General features: G+C 35.2%; 1 protein-coding gene across 3 annotated transcripts in view; it reads left to right on the top strand.

Annotated features, from left to right (window-relative positions):
- MTX2 (metaxin 2) overlaps positions 1-20,794 on the top strand; it is a 65,186-nt gene that overhangs the window by 18,137 nt on the left and 26,255 nt on the right. For all 3 annotated transcript variants that reach the window (XM_049615496.1, XM_049615495.1, XM_049615493.1), the window contains exons 2-3: positions 4,095-4,142; positions 5,136-5,182. In XM_049615496.1, coding sequence (XP_049471453.1) covers positions 4,095-4,142; positions 5,136-5,182 — 95 coding nt within the window. The remainder of the gene's footprint in view (positions 1-4,094; positions 4,143-5,135; positions 5,183-20,794) is intronic.

Here is a 20,794-nt window from a genome sequence, read left to right as displayed (position 1 = left end):
ATCTCAGCATGTGTGAGCTGAGCCATACTAGGAGTGAAAGATAGTGCCAGGGCAGAGGAAACAGCACAAATGAATCTTTGGGTCAGGAAGGAACATGGTGCAGTCAGAAGCTGTCTGAAGGCCAGTGTAGCTGGAGTGTAGAGTTGTCAGAGTGGAGTTATGATGAGGCCAGAAGGCAGAAGGCCAGAGAGGTAGAGACGGTGATATGTAAGGCCAAGTTGAGGATTCTGATCTTTATTCCAAGAGCCACATCAACCATTGATGTGTGTTAAGTATAAAGTTTACTTTTAAGGCACAAATAATACCAGTGTCTTGCACCTTGATAGCATTGGACAGCATTCTCTCTCAGTCCCCATTTCCTACCAAACTCTTTTTCAGAAGCTTTGAGTTTTACCTTCTGTATTTATTCCAAGGCTAGCCTTTCCCAAAAGTAAGTTTAAAAAGGCAATGAATTCACACCAGGGAGTACTTTTGGTGGTAGAAATTGAACATAGCTTAGGTGAGTTGTGACATTTTACTCACTATTGAATTAGTCTATGGTCTAAAACATTTTAGGTCGATGGAAGTAAAACCAGTAAGAGATGAAAATGTTTTATTATTAAGATGTTTTTTTTTTAAATGCTACAGATTTTTAAGGTCTATTGTCAGCACCATAATTTTAAATTCTTAATTTCCCTCTCATTTACATGTGGTTAGGAGCAAGGGGTGGATATTGACTTGTCTAGCCTTGGGAAAGATGTATAGGGAAAGCCGTTGCATTTTTGGGCTTTGTCTTTCAATAATAGGCATTCTCAGTAAAGAAAACCTCAATTAATATTGCCCAAACCAAGGAACAGCCATTCATATGAACAGCCATTCATAACATTCATATTTGTTATGTGTCATAATAATGTTCGTGATTCATGGATTTACTTATGAAGGCAGTTAATAGAGCTCATTTCCTAGAAAGATACCTGCATGGTTGGTTTGTAGATCCATTGCCATGCCACACTTAGAATTTTCACTTTTGGCACTCTATTGAATAACACTCTAGGTATTTCTTCTCCCATGTCATGTTTAAAATGTAATTATTTGAGCTGGTTCCAGTGGAAAATGCACTTAAATCAGTGATGTTTGTATACTTTGAGTTGCTCAAGGGTGAGATAGGCAGTTGATCATTTCTTGCATACTCTACCATTTCTTGCCTCCTCGTCCACGGATATAGTAGAATGCCAGGCTGCTAAACACACACACACACACACACACACACACACACACAGGCAATCTACTTGCCTTCTCTTTTTAAATGAAAGCTTCTATTTGTGAAGATAACATCAGATGTTTTGGCAGAGTTACTTTTTAGAGTTTATTTTCAACAGTAGTTTCTGAGTTGGAATGTATTTTGTATCATGGATCAAGGAAAAACATCCAGTTTTCACCCCTTCACCCGTTTGCATCTTTAGTTCCTTATTTATAACAGAGATTTTAGTATTTGTAGGCAACTTCTTTATTTTTATTTGTAGTCAGGTGTTATGTCTCAAGATTACTTTCACAAATGTCTGTTGTATTAGAACTGGAGAATTCATGGTGGTGATAATAAATTAACTGTTACCTGGAACTACTGAACACGTAAATTGCTGTTCATATGAGAACTCTGCAGTTTTGCAGTGTAGTTAAGTAGCTTCTGAGTAGTCACAGAATACTTAAATTATTTTGAGTATATGCTTAGCGCTAAGTGTATGTTATTCCATTGTTTTGAAAAGTAATCTTTGTTTAGTACATGTAAAACCCAGTTAACCATAAATTAAAATAAACCAGACTATTTAATTAGAACACTCCATTACTTTAGCCTAGTTGATAATGTTAAGTTCAGTAAAGCTTTGGTTAGCCTGAATGTTTAGGGAATAGAATGGTAGGTTTAATCAAATGTCTTCTTTCTTTCTTTCTTTCTTTCTTTCTTTCTTTCTTTCCACAATTACTGTATGCAAAACATGGTCAGAGTAACATATAAATGGGACATATCTGTGCCCTCAAGAAACTTAGTTTCGGCGTCTTTGAAATTTTTGTAGATTTTATTTTCTGCTTTATTGCTTTAATAAGATTAAGATGCATATAATTGAATCTTTTTTTAAATAATTGAATCTTCAATGATGTAGGATCTTATAACGAATGAACCTCATTGTATTGTTTCTCATATAGATGTAAACGGTGTAGGTGTGCTGACCATACAATTTATCTTAAAAGGTTATTTTTTAGTAATTCGCTGATGTCAGCTTGTTTTTGTTTCCCTGACTTTTATTTTAAAAACACTGTTACACAGGTTAATTGGGCTCTTATTGAAATTTTACTTTGTTAAAAGTTTTACAGTAACATACAATAAATATGTAATTTTTACTGCTTTTTGGTATGTGAGTTGAAATTCAGTAGCTTTTACATATATATATAATATTATGAGCAACAGCATACAAAACTACTATGTATGGTCCATTGTTTGCTTGATGATTTCATGGTATTATTCCTAAATATGAGTTTGATTTTGTATAGCCCAAACCAAACCAAAAGTAGCATTTATAATTTATAATGATACTGTGTTTTTCTTTTCATTCTGAAGTATGAATAAAAACAAATTAAAGCGTTCCTCCCTCCCCCCCCCACTCCCTGGACTGTTTAGTGCATCTTAAGGAGAGGTTAAGAATTATAGTCAAGCCTGGACTCAGGCCTAACATTAGTTTTACTAGTAGCTTCATTTCACAGTGTAGGTACTGCTTCATCATGTTACACCACTTTATTTTTATGGAGTGGTGGTGGTGGGTTCAAGGCAATGGAATGTTCTAGAATACAGTAAGATTCTTCTGTAGGTTTAAATACCACCAGTTTATAAGGAAAGATGCATAGCCTGAAAGAGATATATTTGATTCTTTCATACAGTGATGTCTGTTTAAAACTTTACTTTCTTAAAAGTTTACAGTAAAATATTATAAATATTGTTTCACTTTTTTTCGATAGTGAATCAAATTCAGTATCTTATAAGTAACATTTTGGGATGTCTGCTTTTTGGAGGCTAAAGTAATAGCATATAGGCTGTTTTTAGTTTTTAAATTTTAACTTTTGGTGGCTAAAATGAACAAATCAGGAGACTATAGATGCTGGAGAGGATGTGGAGAAACAGGAACCCTCTTGCACTGTTGGTGGGAATGCAAACTGGTGCAGCCGCTCTGGAAAACAGTGTGGAGGTTCCTCAAAAAATTAAAAAAAGATCTACCCTATGACCCAGCAATAGCACTGCTAGGAATTTACCCAAGGGATACAGGAGTGCTGATGCATAGGGGCACTTGTACCCCAATGTTTATAGCAGCACTCTCAACAATAGCCAAATTACAGAAAGAGCCTAGATGTCCATCAACTGATGAATGGATAAAGAAATTGTGGTTTATATACACAATGGAATACTACGTGGCAATGAGAAAGAATGAAATCTGGCCATTTTAGCAACATGGATGGAACTGGAGAGTGTTATGCTAAGTGAAATAAGTCATAAAGAGAAAGACAGATACCATACGTTTTCACTCTTATGTGGATCCTGAGAAACTTAACAGGAGGCCATGGGGGAGGGGAAGGGGGAAAAAAAAAGAGGGAGGGAGGCAAACCATAAGAGACTCTTGAGAACTGAGACTAAATTGAGGGTTGATGGGGGGTGGGAGGGAGGGGAAAGTGGGTGACGGGCATTGAGGAGGGCATCTGTTGGGATGAACACTGGGTGTTGTATGGAAACCAATTTGACAATACATTTCATATTAAAATACATAAATAAATTTTCACTTTTGATTGGGCAAGATGTCTTCCACTTCTTCTCCATTAAAACAACAACAACAAAAGCAACAACAATACAACCTGCCACCAAATAAGAAACCAAACATGCACGTAAAAGAAATTATCTAACCTACTTACACAGGATACCATACCATCTAAGGTGGTGTGATTATTGCCATATATAGAAGGTAACCTTGGCAGTCGACTTTCAGTTAAATGCTCTAGGCAAATGTTTGTGCTTATTAATTTGGTTATTGATATGTGTTTGCCTTATGTACCTGATTATCACTGCCTCGTTTCCACAGCTGCAGAGCCTTGGCCCGAAAATGCTACCTTATATCAGCAACTGAAAGGTAGGCACTTGTTCACGATTAAAAATGGTTATGTATAAAAATGTACTTATTACCAAAAAAACCCGTCGATAATGTCATTTACCTCTGAGAGAACATAAAACATAAAGAAGGGATTCTCTCATATAATTTGTATTGGAGAGTTTGCCTAAACTTGTATCTGCCAGTGTAAACCAACTATTCATGGCCTATAAGGTTCTTAGTTTATTATTGACTCATTATATTGGCTGCTGTAGGCAGTGTAAAATGATGTGGTTGCAGGAGCAGTTGGCAGATTTACTGCACCAATAGCTGACACAGCAGATTTTTGAAGTCCTGTGGTAAAGTGGGCTCTCAGTAAAAAGGAACTGTTAAAATGTATAGGCTAGGATGGTTCAGGCTCCCTTTAGCAGCTCTTCATATATCATCAGATCACATTATGGACCCCATTTGGGGCTCGGCAGCCTGCTGCAGTTGTCAGAAGACTGCAAAGTAATGAAGACTAATAGGCAGCAGCCCTAGTCTTCTAAGCATGGAATTTTTATTGCTGCAAACTTGTCATCTTTCTTTTGTGTGACAGACCTAGACACTCTGTGCAATATTAACTGCAAGCTGGTTTTATATGGTTTTGAATGCTTTTACTTTTAACTAGAGGGGTTTGAGAACATACTGTTTTGCTTAATGAAAAGAAGAATAATATTTCTTGAAAACTTGAAAAATGAATTTGTTTTTAAGTGAGTGATTTTAATTAAATATTGTTGATGAAATACGATAAATGGTCAAATAGTTTTGGAGGAAATAGTCTTGTTTTATCATTGTGTACATATTGTGATAATTTAATCAAAATTATGATTGCACAATAGCATTGATAGAGAACTTTGTAATTACTTTGATGAAAGGCTGTACCTTTTATTTTTCAAAATAGGAATAGTGTTTTAAAATCAAAACATTTATAAGTGTATTATACTTGTTTAGCAATCTCACTTTTGACTCGGACCTTTCGTTGTATTTCCACAGGGGAGCAAATTTTGCTTTCTGACAATGCAGCTTCTCTTGCTGTGCAGGTAAATATGTAAATAATGTAATATTTTTTCAATTTGAGTTGCAAGTGTTTTTTCCTCACCAGGAAGTCTCTGATGTCGTATGTGTACAGTTTTTCTGTGTGATTTACCATTATCAATATAACATCTCATCTGTGAACTGCAATTTTATTATGCAATATTTTCAGTTAATTGTTATCAGTATATAAAAGAAAAGTCTTCATTCTTTTTATAAAAATCACTTCTATGCTAGATGTATTCTCTTCGTAGTTTAGCTTTTGACTAGATATGATGGTGTTAATTATTTGTGGTGACAAGTTCATTTATGGATACAATTTAATAACTTATTTGTAAAGATTTATTTACCACATATTTTTAAGCATCGTTCTTTCATTGTGCTCATTCTAGCCTAAATCCTTTTGGCAATCTTAAAGTAGACATACTCTTCTCTGGCTATTCCTTTTGTATTTATGATTGTACTGGTATCTGTTACCCCCAGACCACTTATTGACTGCAGTGGCTCTTTACATTGTAGATCACAGTTGTGGAATCCAAAAAAAGGCTAGTGGTCCTGTAAACTTTACACTGTACTATAGGAAGAAGGGGATATGTGGGGATTATTTGCTTTAAAAACTAATATAACAATGTATATTAATTAACTGGAATTAAAATAAAAACTTAAGAAAAAAAAATTCTTACAGATATTGCTAAAGGGCCCGGTATAACCCTCAGTGATTCTGTTTCCGTCTCCCGTCTCTTTCATTGTACTGAATTTGCTTATCATATGATTAGACTATCGATAACTTACGCATACATAAAAAGGGAACAAACCTAACTAGTATTATAGATCATTTTTTTACTTCACGTAAATTTAAACAAACTCTATATGTTGTTTGATTCTTTTTTTGGTACTTGACATTGTTTTTTATATTTGTTCATATTGATAGATGTACCTCTAATTTATTCATTTTTATTGATGTATGTTATCCCACTGTATGAATATCCCACAATTCACTAAAAAAAAGAAAAGAGAGAAATGTTTATGTAGATTTATAGAATTAAAATTATTCAGACGTTTTACAGTTAGCTATTATTTATTTAGTTAGCTTACATAGTTTGAATCACAAAGAGGATTTTATTGTGGAACACCTACAAGATAAAAGAGAAACCTTAAGACGTGTGACATTTTTGGAGATGGGACTGTGAGCTTCTGGAGGACAGAAAGAAGGGGAAGAGAAGGGCCTGTGAGCTTTTGCTGTGTTCTAGGCATGATATTAGGCACTTGGTCATCTCACATTTTCTTATTCAACTTGGTATTCTCTGGGTTTACTGACTGACTGGTCGCATTCCATTCAGTACATTTTTGTGTTCTTTAAGATGGGGAAAGAAGGAAAACATGGAAAGAAATATATTTGGACAATAATTTACTCATGAGGATCTATGAGTATCTTTAAGTTTCTTTCTTTTAGATTTACTTTAAATCTTTTTACCAAAAAAGTAAAAATTACATTTATTTTATTTATTTACCTTTATTTTATCTTTAGATACTAGTTTTATAACTAGTGTATTTTTTTCTTATGTTCACTTTAGAGAAGCAGAAATTCTCGGTGATTGTATGCAATAAATATGGACTTTATGCTGCTGTTAATCTTGTTTTTTCTTTTTTTGGTGAGGGAGAACTTAAGTTTAGCTTTCAGATACTTAATAAGTAACATAGTGCCTAGCATACAGGATATACTCAGTAAGTGTTTGTTGAATGAAAGGTTTGTAAGTGTGGTGCCTGATAACTGATAGCACAAGCAAATTATTAGCTGTGTATAAAATAGTATTTTCAATGTTTCTCTTTGAAAAAATAGCTTCAAGACACAGTGAATCTTTTAGTTGAAGCACTAATTCTTAACCCTTTTTTTTCATTGCCATTTTTGGGATAACTCTTTCAGGACCTGATGAAAACTGTAAAACATGTCTCAGAAAACATGCCAGAGCGCATACACAAATGGAAACATACCTAGACTATTCTGCACGTGGTTGCAGGGGTTTACTGATCTTGCTGAGGCTATCTTGAGATCCCCTGTGAAGAGCCCCTAAAATTATTGAAGTAATTTTTACCAAATAAGAAGGTATTTTGAGTAGGAATAGACCAGGGGTTCTCAACTGAAAGAAATTTCTACTCCACAAAACACATTTGTCAGTGTTTAGACATCTCTGGTTGTCCTAACTGTTGGGGATGATGCGATTGGCATCTGTTAGGTAAATGCCAGGGATGCTGTTAAACATCTTACAATGCTCAGGACAGTCCCTTCACGACAAAGAAATACCCAGCCCCAAATGAAAATAGTGTCAGTGTTGAGAAACCCTGGAATTAACTAGTTTTCAGTGCAAACCAAGATACCAGTATATTACCATTAAAAAAAAAAAATGTTTTAAATAATCTGGGGAAGGGAAGAAAAAAAGAAATCTTAGTGTGTATTTAGTAACTCTGTTTTTATGGTTCCTATTAATTTACTTTAACCGTGGCTTTTTAAATCATAGTTGCAATTAAATATAAAGCCAGAAAAAAAGAACCTTTTAAAAATGCAGAATTTTGCTTAAGCATTTCAATTTTTTTGTTATCCTACATATGTCACTTAGATGATAAATTAACCAGCATATATTAAAAATTCTTGGTTTTCTCCAATATTCTTTGACTTGACAGCTGATAGTAGCCATGACTATAAATGTGACTTTTCCAGATATCTGATGTAAACTTTATGGAGTAATTTTCTTCTATATATGGACCAGTATCCGTTTAGAGGAATCAGTTAAATGTGTAAAATTGATGAAAACAATGTGACAGGTATCCATAAACTGGATATTTCTAGAAGATACCAGATATAAAGCATCAGATATTTTAATAGTCTGCCAGTTAAGCCATCAGGAAATTTAAATTTTACCTACCACATAGACTTGGCATTTATTATATTCTTGGAACTAAGTGGTCAGATCTCTTTTGATTAAAGGAACCCTTATGATTTCAGTTTAAAAGAAAATAAATTTTTTTCCCATGGCTGGTATTTCCTCTTAGATTTGCTTTTTTCCCCCCTCATTCACAAATTTTGGTGTTACCTGAAGTGTTTGCCTAGTCATATAACAATCTTGTATGTTGAGTATAGTGACATATTAGTGTAGCGTGTTCCTCTGGTTCTCATGAGCAGTGTGTGTGTGTGTGTGTGTGTGTGTGTGTGCGTGTGTGTGTAGCAGTATATATGTATGTATATCTATATACACATCAATCTATGTGTGTGTGTTTGGGAAAAGAACTTTGATAATAATTCTGTTACTGTTGTCTCACATCCTAAACCTAAACCACTGTCTGACAGATGTATAATGTATGTAAAGTCGGCCACATACGTGGTTTAAAATTTTGTAATAGTCCCATTAAAAAAGATAAAAAGAAACAGATGAAAGTAACTTTAATAATGTTTTATTTAACCCAGTGTATCAAAATATTATCATTTTCACATGTAATCAGTACAAAATTTGTTAATGGGAGGTTTTTCTTGTTTTTTGAATTTTTTTAAATGTTTGTTTATTTTTTGAGAGAGAGAGAGAGAGAGAGAGAGACAGAATGTGAGTGGGGAAGGGGCAGAGAGAGGGAGTCTGAATCTGAAGCAGGCTCCAGGCTCTGAGCTGTCAGGACAGAGCCCAATGCAGGGCTCGAAATCATGAACCAGGAGATCATGACCTGGGCCAAAGTCGGACGCTTAACTTACGGAGCCACCGAAGCTCCCCTGATGTTTTACTTTTGTTTATATTCAGTTCAAGATTTGATGTCTATTTTACACCTACAGCACATCCCAATTTGTGCTAGCCACATTTCAAGTGCTCAGTAGACACATGTAGCTCTTGTATGGAACAGCACATACCTAGAAATACAGTAAGCAAATACATATGAACTCCCCTGCAAGTTTTCTATAAAAAACGTCTTATTTTCTTCAAGAAGTTTAGGTCTGATTTGGAATATGCTATGTACAAGTGAAATGAGCAGTTGGTCTCTTCCAAATACAGCATACCTTAAACATTACTTTTTGTTTCAAGTTTCCTCATCTGTAAAAGGGAGTTACAATAGAAGCTCTTCTGTTGGAGGTCATGAGGACTGAATGTGTTAATATATAGAAAAAACACTTCGAAAAGTACTTGGCGTAATGTAAATACGCAGCTAATGTTGGTTATTATTTCTTTCTCTCCTGTTCATTGACAGGAGTGTATATAATCCATGTCAGCAGGAGGAATGCAAGTTTGCAGGCTTTATGATGTCCAACCACACCCGAGTAATTAAAATCAATGTTAGGCTTAAGGATTTTTTTTGACACATAGGAATTTGTGTCCAAATTATTAATACTGAATACTTTAATTCAAACAATGTATTTTTAAAACAATACCGAATAAGATTTGTTTTAAAAGTATTGAATACTTTTATTGATGAAGGCATTCTACTGAGAGCTTTTATGGGAAGTATCTCATTCAGTCCTTCCCATAACCCTAGTGGAAGGTACTCTTATGAACCTCATTTTTAAAGATGTGGAAACTGAAACGAAGGAAAGCTTTTTTGCCCAAGGTCACAGAGCCCACAAATTGTGGAGGTAACCGACAGCAACAGCATTGGCTGAGTACCTGCCACGTGCTAGTCACTATGCTGAGAGCACTTAATTCTTACTAACTCATTCAGTCCTTACAACAACTAAATGAGGTAGTGCTATTGTAATCCGCATCCTGCAGGCAATGTTAATGAGAACAACCATAATAACCGAAGCTAAAGTTTCCACAGCACTTACTCCATGTGCCAGGTCTTGTTAAATGTACCTCAGGTATCAGAGATAATTTTCACAGCAACTCTAGGAGGTAGGTAGTATTATTATTGCCATTGTACAAATTAAGAAGTTAAAGCCCGTGGCTCAAACTTACATAGGTGGTACTTAGCAGGGTGGGAGTGCCAACCCAGGGAGTCTGGAGTTAAGAATCCATGCTCATAACACTTTGTAGCATAGCAGTCCAGTCCAGTGATGCAGGTCTTTGAATTTTTATCCAAAAATAAGTGGACATTTAATTCAAGAATCACTTCTGACATTTCTTAGCAAGCCGTATCTTGCAATTTATAGATTACATTAAGATGTGAAAAATAAATGTCTGTCAGCTTTTGGATCCCTGAAATGTGATAAACGCAGTCTTACCTATATTATGAGTTACTGTGAAGCTCACTCAAGTCAGATAATAAACGAGAAGTTCTTTTGAAGGCAGTGAAAGCAATAGAAATAGCAGTAGAAATACAAGATGATGTTGAATGTTGAATTAGAGCCTGTTTTGACTACAAAGATTTATAAATACGTATTTTGTGAATGCATATAATAAAATGTTACTTTCTAGTAAGTTTTAGAAGGGATTTTGTTTATTATATATGAATCCAATTTAAAAAGAAACCTGTTTTCCTTTTTTGTATGGCTTACTCTTATTGTAAAAGTTTGAATTTATGTTTGGAGTGTCTCAAACTGATGATCATTATTAGAACGCTGCATAAAAGAGAATGCTGCTTTTTTACTTCACTTAGTTTGTATACTCACTTCCTGTAAGAATGACATTTAAGCCCGGTTAAGGGAAATATCACTATTCTACTTAATTTTCTAGTTTTCCCCTACTTTTTTGTGGATAAATACTCTGTCCCTAAAAATGAAAGGTAAGACCACAGAAAAAAAAAAAAAAAACCCCACCTGTTTTCTTTCTGTTGAATATGTTGTATCATTTTAAAAAGTCGACATTTTTATAGGCCCTGTTAATTCTGGGCCACGAACACTAACATGTCAGATCTGCTGATAAATTGTTAGCTGACCCTTGCCTTTTCCTTTTAGCAAATGATGCCTTTTAGGTGGGCATATTAATTAGCAGTTAAATGATAATATCCTCATGTAGTGATTGGGAAGAGCAGGAGAAAGGAGTAGCTCTCTCTCCTTTGGACCGCGAGTCCATTGATCTACTGGAGAAATAACAGTGATTATGAAAATAGAGCCACTGTAAACATGTCATGGCATTCAGATGGCTACCGTGGACAGCGTACCTTGACAGCTGTAGAGGAAATGATTTTGAATTTTCAGTTTGGTTGGATAGATTTTTTCCCTTAAACAAGTTGGCTATGGTTGTATGCAATTTTTAGGTGTCAGTTCAAACCTGACAAAGATGACACCAGTGGATATATTTTAATAGAGAATTAAGAGGACACTTTTATGAAAAACATTCTTTAAATAGATGCATCTTAAAGTTTTTGGACGTTTGTTTATCTCTCCCACTTGAATCATCTGCTGCAAAATGAGGCTTCTGTATTTTCTTTCCAGATTAGAAGGGGGGGAAGGAAAACTTAGAGATGGAGGGAATTTAGGGAACGTTTGTCACATAAGGGGACTTGTGAAATCCTTTTCAGTATTCTAAAATGAGAAAAATGGAGGCTACAGGATGCTTCCTTGATATCACTGAATTTAAATTCTTCAGATTGAATGTCATATCACCTTTATAGACCAGGAGTATTAAAGTATTTTGGTGATTTATGCTTTTAAGGATTTAAGTATATAAAATGCGATCTTCAGAAAAGATAATTTAAATTGAGGTGATTAAAATTGAACTGAAATTACAAACAGAATTTAGCAAATTAAAAACATTTTCAGTATTAATTTCTCAGCATATGAATGGTATGGCGTACATAAAACATTTAAATTAGTCTTACAGGATTTGGAAGAATGAAGTATATTCAGAATACAGTTAGGTGGCTTTTAGAGTTGTCAGTTTTAGTAATTAGTGAAATAAAATGGTTTTGTAGGGTAATGGTTTGCTAACCTAAGTATCTCTTTAACTTAGCAAAAATGCGCTTTCCTGCAGTCAGGAGAGATTGCAAGTTAGAATGTCAACCATATACTTTTCTGGTTAAAAAGTAAATAGCAAGCGGATTTTAAAATTTGTTGCTATTAAGCAGAACAATGAAGACCTAGCAGTAAGATGAAAAAATGGCAGTCTATTTTTAAATAGAAAAAGGCTAGAATTCTTCATTATTAGATACACAGTATCAGCATAATCGATCTAGCAGCATTATATTTGAGCTGAAAATACACTTAAATTTGAGGCCATAGACTAGCCTGTGTGAACGAAACATCTTTCATATAGTTCTAAGATGAAATTACCCTTGAATGAATAGCATCTTCATTTATCTTCAAACCTCTTCTGTGCTCTTAGTGTATCTACTCTTTCAACATTCTACAACAAGAATTACATTATACCATTATACCAGAGTACTTCTGCAGTGTGAAATAGATTGGTTTGGAAAATGAACCTGGCTTTGCTATAAATTACATTCTCAGGTACAAAGAAATTTGTTATTTTGTTTAAAATAGTCACAAATATAATTAAGGTCTTAATTTATGTTAAACTACAAATATGGCTATTACTTTAACTGGATTAGGAACTTAATCTGTCACTTCAAGAATGATACCTAACACTTTTCATTTGTAACCTTAGATACATTATTTCAATTACAGGGTCTGCAGCTGTTTGATATAAAAAATGAATTATTTTGTAGGTAGATTTGTTCATGGTTTTTAATTTTAAAACATGCCTCTTCAGTAAGGGGGAAAATAATTCTTTGGTTGTTGTCACAGATTTTCTTTTGTGTCCTGGTAAAACAAGATATGAATTAAAAATCAGAACCATTTTCATTTTGTGCCCTGAAAATGGTATTGCATGCTTTGGAATAGTCCGTAGGGAATTCTTACGTGAAATATTTCAAATTTAATTATGAAATGAATAGAAGCTTTGTCCTAAGAAAGAAAACCGGAGGTCTGCTGTCTAAGGATAGCTTTACATGGTTAGACTGAAAATTGCTTTTCCCTATCTAGAATTTGGTAACTTTGTTAATGTGATCTATATACATTTAGAAGCTATGTTTATAATCCCTTAAGTTCCACAATATTAATCAGTATAAAGCACCTGATCTTTTAAAAACTTAAGAACAATTCCTTAAAATTTTATATTATTTAAAAAAAATTTTTTAACATTCATTTTTTAGAGACAGAGACAGAGTGCGAGCAGGGGAGGGGCAGAGAAAGTGGGAGACACAGAATCTGAAGCAGGCTCCAGGCTCTGAGCTGTCAGCACAGAGCCCGATGTGGTGCTTCAACCCACGAATCGTGAGAACATGACCTGAATCGAAGTCGGATGCTTAACCAACTGAGCCACCCAGACGCCCTTATTTTTATATTTTTATGAGCAAGCAATGTTGATTTTATTGCTTAAATGCAAAGAGTATTCTTGTGTGTTTAACTTGTAAGACAAGTAGATGTTCATTTTGTTTTTGGAATAGTGAAGCGGAAAGAAAATAGTTGGTGCTGTTTATTGGTAAATGATCCAATATGGAGTTACTGTTAGTTTATCAAAATGAATACATTTTAGATCCCTGACATCTACTATTTAGCTTATCCTAAGAATTTAAAATTTGGTGGGCTTTTGTTGTTGTTATTTTTCTCAGTTGGGAATCTTTATCTGTAAAATATAAAACTTTAAAATACTCGTTATAGGAGCTCAAAAAAAAAAAAGTTTCCTTTCTTTATTCCCAAGTTGTTCATTGAGTGCCAAATATGCAACTGGTGTTGCTTTAGGTTCTTGGGTTGTAAGAATTATTCTTTCTGTGCCTTTTGACTAGTTTATCGCTCCTTATGCTTAATATTGACCTTACAACTTTTATTTATATTTAATTCTAACAGGGAGAGCTTATATCTTTCCCTATTCTGGTTATCTTTATTTGTTGCTTTCCTTCTGAACTTGATTTTTTTCCTACAGCTGTCAGGTGTTGATGTATCTAAAGTTGAGTCAAATATTCCAAAAGTAGTTTTCAGGTGAGAGTTGTATTAGGGAAGATCTGTTCTCTGTTGTGATCTGTCTTCATACGTGCTTTCATTAGCTTTTTATGGTTTTGGTACCAGATTTGCTCTATTTAAAAGCTTTTTCTGCTCATTGAATGGTGGTTTCTGATAATGTTTTTTAAGTTAAATTCCTGTAACTATTTTTCTAAAACAATATCTGCTTACTGATATTTGTCATTTTATTGATTTTAAAAAATAACTCTGAATTTAACAGGAGTTACATCTAACTTTTTAATGCAGTAATCTTTGGTTGAATAAAATAACAAAATGCTAGTCTTTGTTGTAGTTTACTAGTTTTCTACAAACTTAGGTATGTTTGTATTTATTGTGCATATCTATGGCTTATTCCTCGAGCAAGTGTTACATGAGAACCTATAGTATGCTGAGGATAAAGCAGTGAACAAGATAGACATGGTCAGTGTGTGCTAATAGAGCTTACAGTCTGGAGGGGAGGCCTGTTATCAATAATTTATCAGTTTTGTCAATGTGTGGACTTTGAAAAATTATTCATAAAGTAAGCGTTTATGTCAATATCAAAACATCTTTATTCAGTTGTTTTTGCCTTGTTTAAAAGATTTTATATAAGGTATGTACTGTAAACCAGAAATCATATATTTACTCTTCATCTTATTTTTTAAAAAAGTACTTTTTGGGGTGCCTGGGTGGCTCAGTCTGTTGAGCGTCCGCCTTTGGCTCAGGTCATGATCCCACGGCTTGTGAGTTTGAGCCCCATTTCGGGCTCTGTGCTAACAGCTCAGAGCCTGGAGCCTGCTTCACATTCTTGTCTCTGTCTCTCTCTCTGCCCCTCCCCTGCTCATATATTGTCTCTCTCAAATATAAATAAGCATAAAAAATTTAAAAAAAAAAAAAAAAGAAAGCTTATCAGGTAAAGGACCTTTCTCTAACAGTCAGATCCTGCCCAGAGATGGTTCGCTGGGAGGCATCTGCTTTGTTAAGTCTTACTGTTCTGTCTATACTGATTCTTAAAATTGATGCAGAGGATTTTCATTTTTCAGAAGGCATTCTAGTCTTCTCAAACAGTATGCTTCTTAAGTCTGTACTCTGTTAGGATCCATTAGGTTATGCTAGGCACTTAACCAGTGACAATTAAGGAGTGGGAATGTGCTAATAGTCACCCAGTCATTGGTATGGTGTATGAGTCAGCAACAGAAAGTCACCTTCCTCTAAATGATGGTAGGACAGAATGTCAATGAGGCAGTGTCCTCCCTGTGCAAATGTAATAGCCAGGGCAGGCCTGTTGTTGGCTAGCTGTGTTTCCCTTCTCATAGTTTTATGAACTGAATATTTTTATTTGCCCTTTTGTTTTGCTTGTTTTTTTTGTTGTTAACCTAATGCAATTAAAAGATCTTTGATATTTCAGGTTTCTTAATATTGCAGATTCTGTTTTCCTTCTCCTGTCAGATAGTATCATATTTATTTCTGTAAAAGAAATTGATGATTTTTTTCAGCTTTAAATTTAATTTCATTAAGTTTGCCCTTCCAGATCCTTTCTGAGATATTTTTAGTATATTTCTTTGGGAACAAAGAGTTAAACTAGGTATGCGTAATTTTTGAAATGTTCTGTTTTGTTGGATTTTCTCATTAATACTATTCTGCTTACCTTATATTAATTATACGACCTGTGTACCTAATTTAAATCTCCCGAAGGCTCGTAATTCTCCATAAGGTACAGCACCATATAATGCTGTGTTACACCTTTTGTCCCTGTGACTTTTTCATCCCATAACTGCAAGCCTGTATCTCCCACTCTCCTTCACCCATCCCCCTCTTCTCCTCCCCTCTGCCAACTGTCAATTTGTTCTCTGTATTTGTGGGAATCTTTGGTTTTTTGTTTGTTCATTTGTTTTGTGTTTTAGAGTCCACATGTAAGTGATCTCATTCCTTTTTATGGCTGAGTAATATTCCATGGTGTGTGTGTATACAAACACTACATCTTCTTCATCCATCGACAGATACTTGGGTTGCTTTCATATCTTGGCTACTATAAATAATGCTGCAGTGAACATAGGTATACCTATATCTTCTGAGTTCGTGTTTTTGCCTTCTTTGGGTAAATATTCAGTAATGGAATGACTGGATCGGAATCTCTATGCTGTTTTTCATAGTGGTTGCACCAATTTTCATTCCTACCAATAGTGCATGAGGGTTCCTTTTTCTCCACATCCCTACTAGTGCTTTTTATTTCTTGTCTTTTTGATAGTAACCATTCTGACAGGTGTAAAGGTGATAAATCTCATTGTGGTTTTGATATACATTTCTCTGACGTTGAGCATCTTTTCATGTGTCTGTTGGTCATCTGTATGTCTTCTTTGGAAGGATTTCTATTCAGGTCCTCTGCTCACTTTTTAATCCGATTATTTGGAGTTTTTGGTGTTGACTTATGTCCGTTCTTTTTATACTTTGGGTATTGACTTTTCACTTTTTAAACTTGGTGGGCTATAGATGCAGGGAACAGAAGAGATCAAAGGTAAAAACTATCCCTGGTTGTGTTTTTATTCTGCGTAAATAACTATAGCTCTACCCGTTTCTTAACACCTCAGTATTACCATCCTTGCAGGAAAGTGTTGACAAAGATTATACTGATTTGTAGGTACTTCTGTCACCTCTGTCCACAAAAGAAAAGGGTGTGGGTGGCCTTTGAGGTTGGGCTTCTCAACATTTCAGGAGAATCTGCTTATCTGGTTTCAAAGCATATAACTGCCTTCGTGACCAGGTCTTTGAAAAGAGAATAGAGTTGTTTCCTAGTCATTGCCTGTCAGGAAAGTTTGACAAGGAAGTGATGTTAGAGCAGTCCATCTAAAGACTCCTAAGTCTCCCTTCTCCCACCAAAACCTTCTCATCCTGCACTTTTTCCTATTTTGGTAAATGGCATTTCCATTGTTGTAGTTGTTTATGTCAGAAAGTTTGGGCCATCTTTGGAGTCCTCTTTTTCCTATATCCACATCCAGTTGTCAGCAAACCCTTTTGGCCCTAGTTTAAAAATGTAGCCAGAATCCGACTTCTTGTCCCCCCTAGCACTCCTGTCTTAATACAGGCCACCACCATTTCTTGCCTAGATTATTGCGGAATCCTTCTTTTTTTTAATGTTTTATTTATTTATTTATTTATTTATTTATTTATTTATTTATTGAGAGAGAGAGACAGAGTATGAGCTGGGCAGGGGCAGAGAAGAGAGGGAGACAGAATCCACAAAGCAGACTCCAGGTTCTGAGCTGTCAGCACAGAGCCCAATGCAGGGCTTGAACCCATGAACCATGAGATCATGACCTGAGCCGAAGTTGGATGCCCAACCGACTGAGCCACCCAGGCGCCCCCAGAATCCTTCTAACTAGTGCTTCTGCTTCTATGCTTCTACTGTCTACAATCTAATCTCTGTATAACTGCTTATAATCCTTTAAAACGTTAGATTCCAGCAGTTTTCAGCTGAGCACCTTCTTGTAATTGTTCTTCTCATGCAAAGTAAAAGTCAGAATCCTTACAAGTATCTGTAAGTCCTACATGATCTCCTGGTTGTCTCTGATGTTCCCTGTTACCACTCACTTCCTTAATCTGCATTGTTGGACTGGTCTTGTCCCTCAGACACACCAGTAGAAGCATAAGACTGTTTTAGTGCCTTTGAACATGGCTGGCTCCCTAACTTTCTTCAGGTTTATGCCCAAATGTTACTTTATTGGTGAGCCCTCGTCTGACCACTCTACTTATAATAGCAATACCTTCATACTGCTTTGTATTTCTAAGTAGCAGGAATCACCATACATATTTTCAGGTTTTTTTGCATATCATCTCTCTCCATTAGAATGTAAACTCAGTGAAGGCCGAGACTTTAAGGTCCCTGTTCTGTTCTCAGTGCCTAGAACAGTTGTGATACATAGTAGCTGCTCAGTAAATATGTATTGAATATGGGGATGAATGCATAAATGTTTCCCACTCATTCTTCTAGATATTTAGAATTGTGTCTTTCTATCAAGTTAGTTCACAGGAAGCTATGCATTGGACCAAATAAATTAGCCTTTTGTAGGCCTTATTGAGCTGTGTTTTAATGTTTTACCCTGGCCCTTTAGAAGAAAAATAACACAAAAAGCAATTTTGCATTTGGTGTATGTTGTCTCATGTCATTCAGTAGCCATACAGAAGATTCCAGATGAGAAATGTCTTTTGGAGTGTAGTATAAGAAGTTGGGTTGAGGAGCAACTCTATTCTTTTTTTTTCCTCAAATTTTTATTTAAATTCTAGTCAGGTAACATATAGTGTAATATTAGTTTCAGGAGTAGAATTTAATGATTCATCACTTACTTATAACATTCAGTGCTCATCATAACAAGTGTCCTTCTTGTTATGTTATGATAGCCTACCCCCCACCCACCTCCCTCCATCAACCCTCAGTTTGTTCTCCGTAAGAGTATCTTATGGTTTGCTTTCCTTTCTTTTTGTTTTTCCCTTTCTGTATGTTCATTTGCTTTGTTTCTTAAATTCCACATATGAGTGAAATCATATGGTATTTGCCTTTCTCTGACTTATTTTGCGTAGCATAATGCAGTCTAGCTCCATCCACATTGTTGCAAATGGCAAGATTTCATTCTTTTTGATGGCTGAGTAATGTTCCTTTTTGAGGAACTCCCACACTGTTTTCCAGAATGGCTGCACCAGTTTGCATTCCCACCAACAGTGTAAGAGGGTTCCCTTTTCTCTGTATCCTTCCAAACATCTGTTGTTTCCTGTGTTAATTTTAGCCATTCTGACAGGTGTGAAGTGGTATCTCATCATGGTTTTGATTGGTACTTCCCTGATGATGAGTGATGTTGAGCATCTTCTCATGTGTTTGTCAGCTGTCTGGATGTCTTCTTTAGAAAAATATCTATTCATTTCTTCACTGGTTTATTTGTTTTTTTGGGTGTTGAGTTTGAGAAGTTCTTTTTAAAAAATTTTTAATGTTTATTTTTGAGAGAGAGAGCGCGAGTGAGAGTGTGCAGGAGTCGGGGGAGGAGCAGAGAGAGAGGGACACAGAATCTGAAGCAGGCTCCATGCTCTGAGCTGTCAGCACAGAACCTGACATGGCGCTTGAGCCCACTATGAGATCAAACCCCAGCCAAAGTCAGATGCTTAACTGACTGAGCCACTCCATTGCCCCGAGTTTTACAGGTTTTTTATAGGTTTTGGGGCACCATTCTTTTTTGAAGACTACAAATATTCCATTGATGGATTCACCGCAGTTTACTGAATCAGTCTCTTATTGGTGGGTATTAGGCTATTATTATAAGTATAAATATTATAAATATAGTATAATTATACTATAAATAGGGATTAGGCATGAATATCCTAACATATATCTTACATGATTTTAGGCATATATGTCCATATGATAGATTTCTAACAATACAATTGTGGGGTCAGAGGATATGTACATTTAGGATTTTCATAGATGTTGCTAAGCTACCCTTCAAGAAAACTGCATTGATTCATATTCCAGCTAGTGGTTAAATATAAATTTTATGTTATGACTAAGCAGACTTTTAAAAAATGTTTTTATTATCAGGAGTTTCTGTTGCTACATCAAAAAAATTCACATAGGAGGAAAACTAGAAGATTTACTGAGTTTTAGACTTCTTTAGTCTTCATTTTGTGATTTGATGTATTGTTGAGATTTTCATGTTTGTTCATTTATTTATTGAGCTGATAATCATTATCTGGCATATAACTGGGAATTACAAGAGTAAACGCTAGTTTTAGAAGACAGAGGAATCTGAAATGAGAAGTGAGAAGAATCAGAAGCTTGTCACCATGTTACTGAAAGATTACTGTAATGGGATCCCTGTCTGTATTCCTGATACTCTGTTATGTACAACATTTGAAAAGGTTTTCCCAACATTTAAACTGTTAGTCTTATAATCTAATCAAAGCAATGGCATTTTATTAACAATAACAACTTTTGAATCTAGGATTTAAGGTATTTGTAATGGTCTACTTGACTGATAACAGATTTTTTTTGTTCTCTATACTTTTGGCTTCACTTTCACTTATATGCAAATAAATTTTATTCTTCAAGACCAGTTTTTGCAAAAAGATCTGAGCCATGGTTCCCAGAAGATATGATTCAGAGGTAATAATTGCAGACATAGAATTTAGAATCTTTATGGAGTATTGTAGGTATCATCTTCTGGGACTGTTTCTGGAATTTCTCTGATTTAAAAGTTCTCAGTGAATGCTCTTTGTAAAGAATTCAGAGTCAAGAAAAATATATAATCCTTGTATATTTTTTCCTTTCTCATAATAGCAATTGGTGACATTGTATACCCTTTTTAGCTTAGAGTTAGGAATTGTATTTTATTTATTTTTAATGTTTAGTTTTGAGAGAGGGGGTGGGGCAGAGAGAGGGGGACAGAGGATCCGAAGCAGGCTCTGTGCTGATAGCAAACAGTCCGATGCAGAGCTCTAACTCACGAACCATGAGACCAAGAGCTGAGCTGAAGTCAGATGCGTAACACTGAACTGATTGAGCCACTCAGCACCCCTGGAGTTAGGAATTTTAGATTCAAGTTTGCTACTAATATTAATAGACATTTGAGCTGCTCCCCGTATTTGATTCTTAGGATCAAGCTGCTTAAAAGCATTTTTGTATATGTGTATGTTAGTGGCTATATGCCTTGTTTCTTTTTGATATATTTCTGGGAATGGAATTGTTGGC

This window comes from Panthera uncia, assembly GCF_023721935.1.
Source record: "Panthera uncia isolate 11264 chromosome C1 unlocalized genomic scaffold, Puncia_PCG_1.0 HiC_scaffold_3, whole genome shotgun sequence".
Classification (NCBI taxonomy): Eukaryota; Metazoa; Chordata; class Mammalia; order Carnivora; family Felidae; genus Panthera; species Panthera uncia.
The sequence above is the reverse complement of the archived record's forward strand: the minus strand, read 5'-3'. Positions and strand labels throughout refer to the sequence as shown.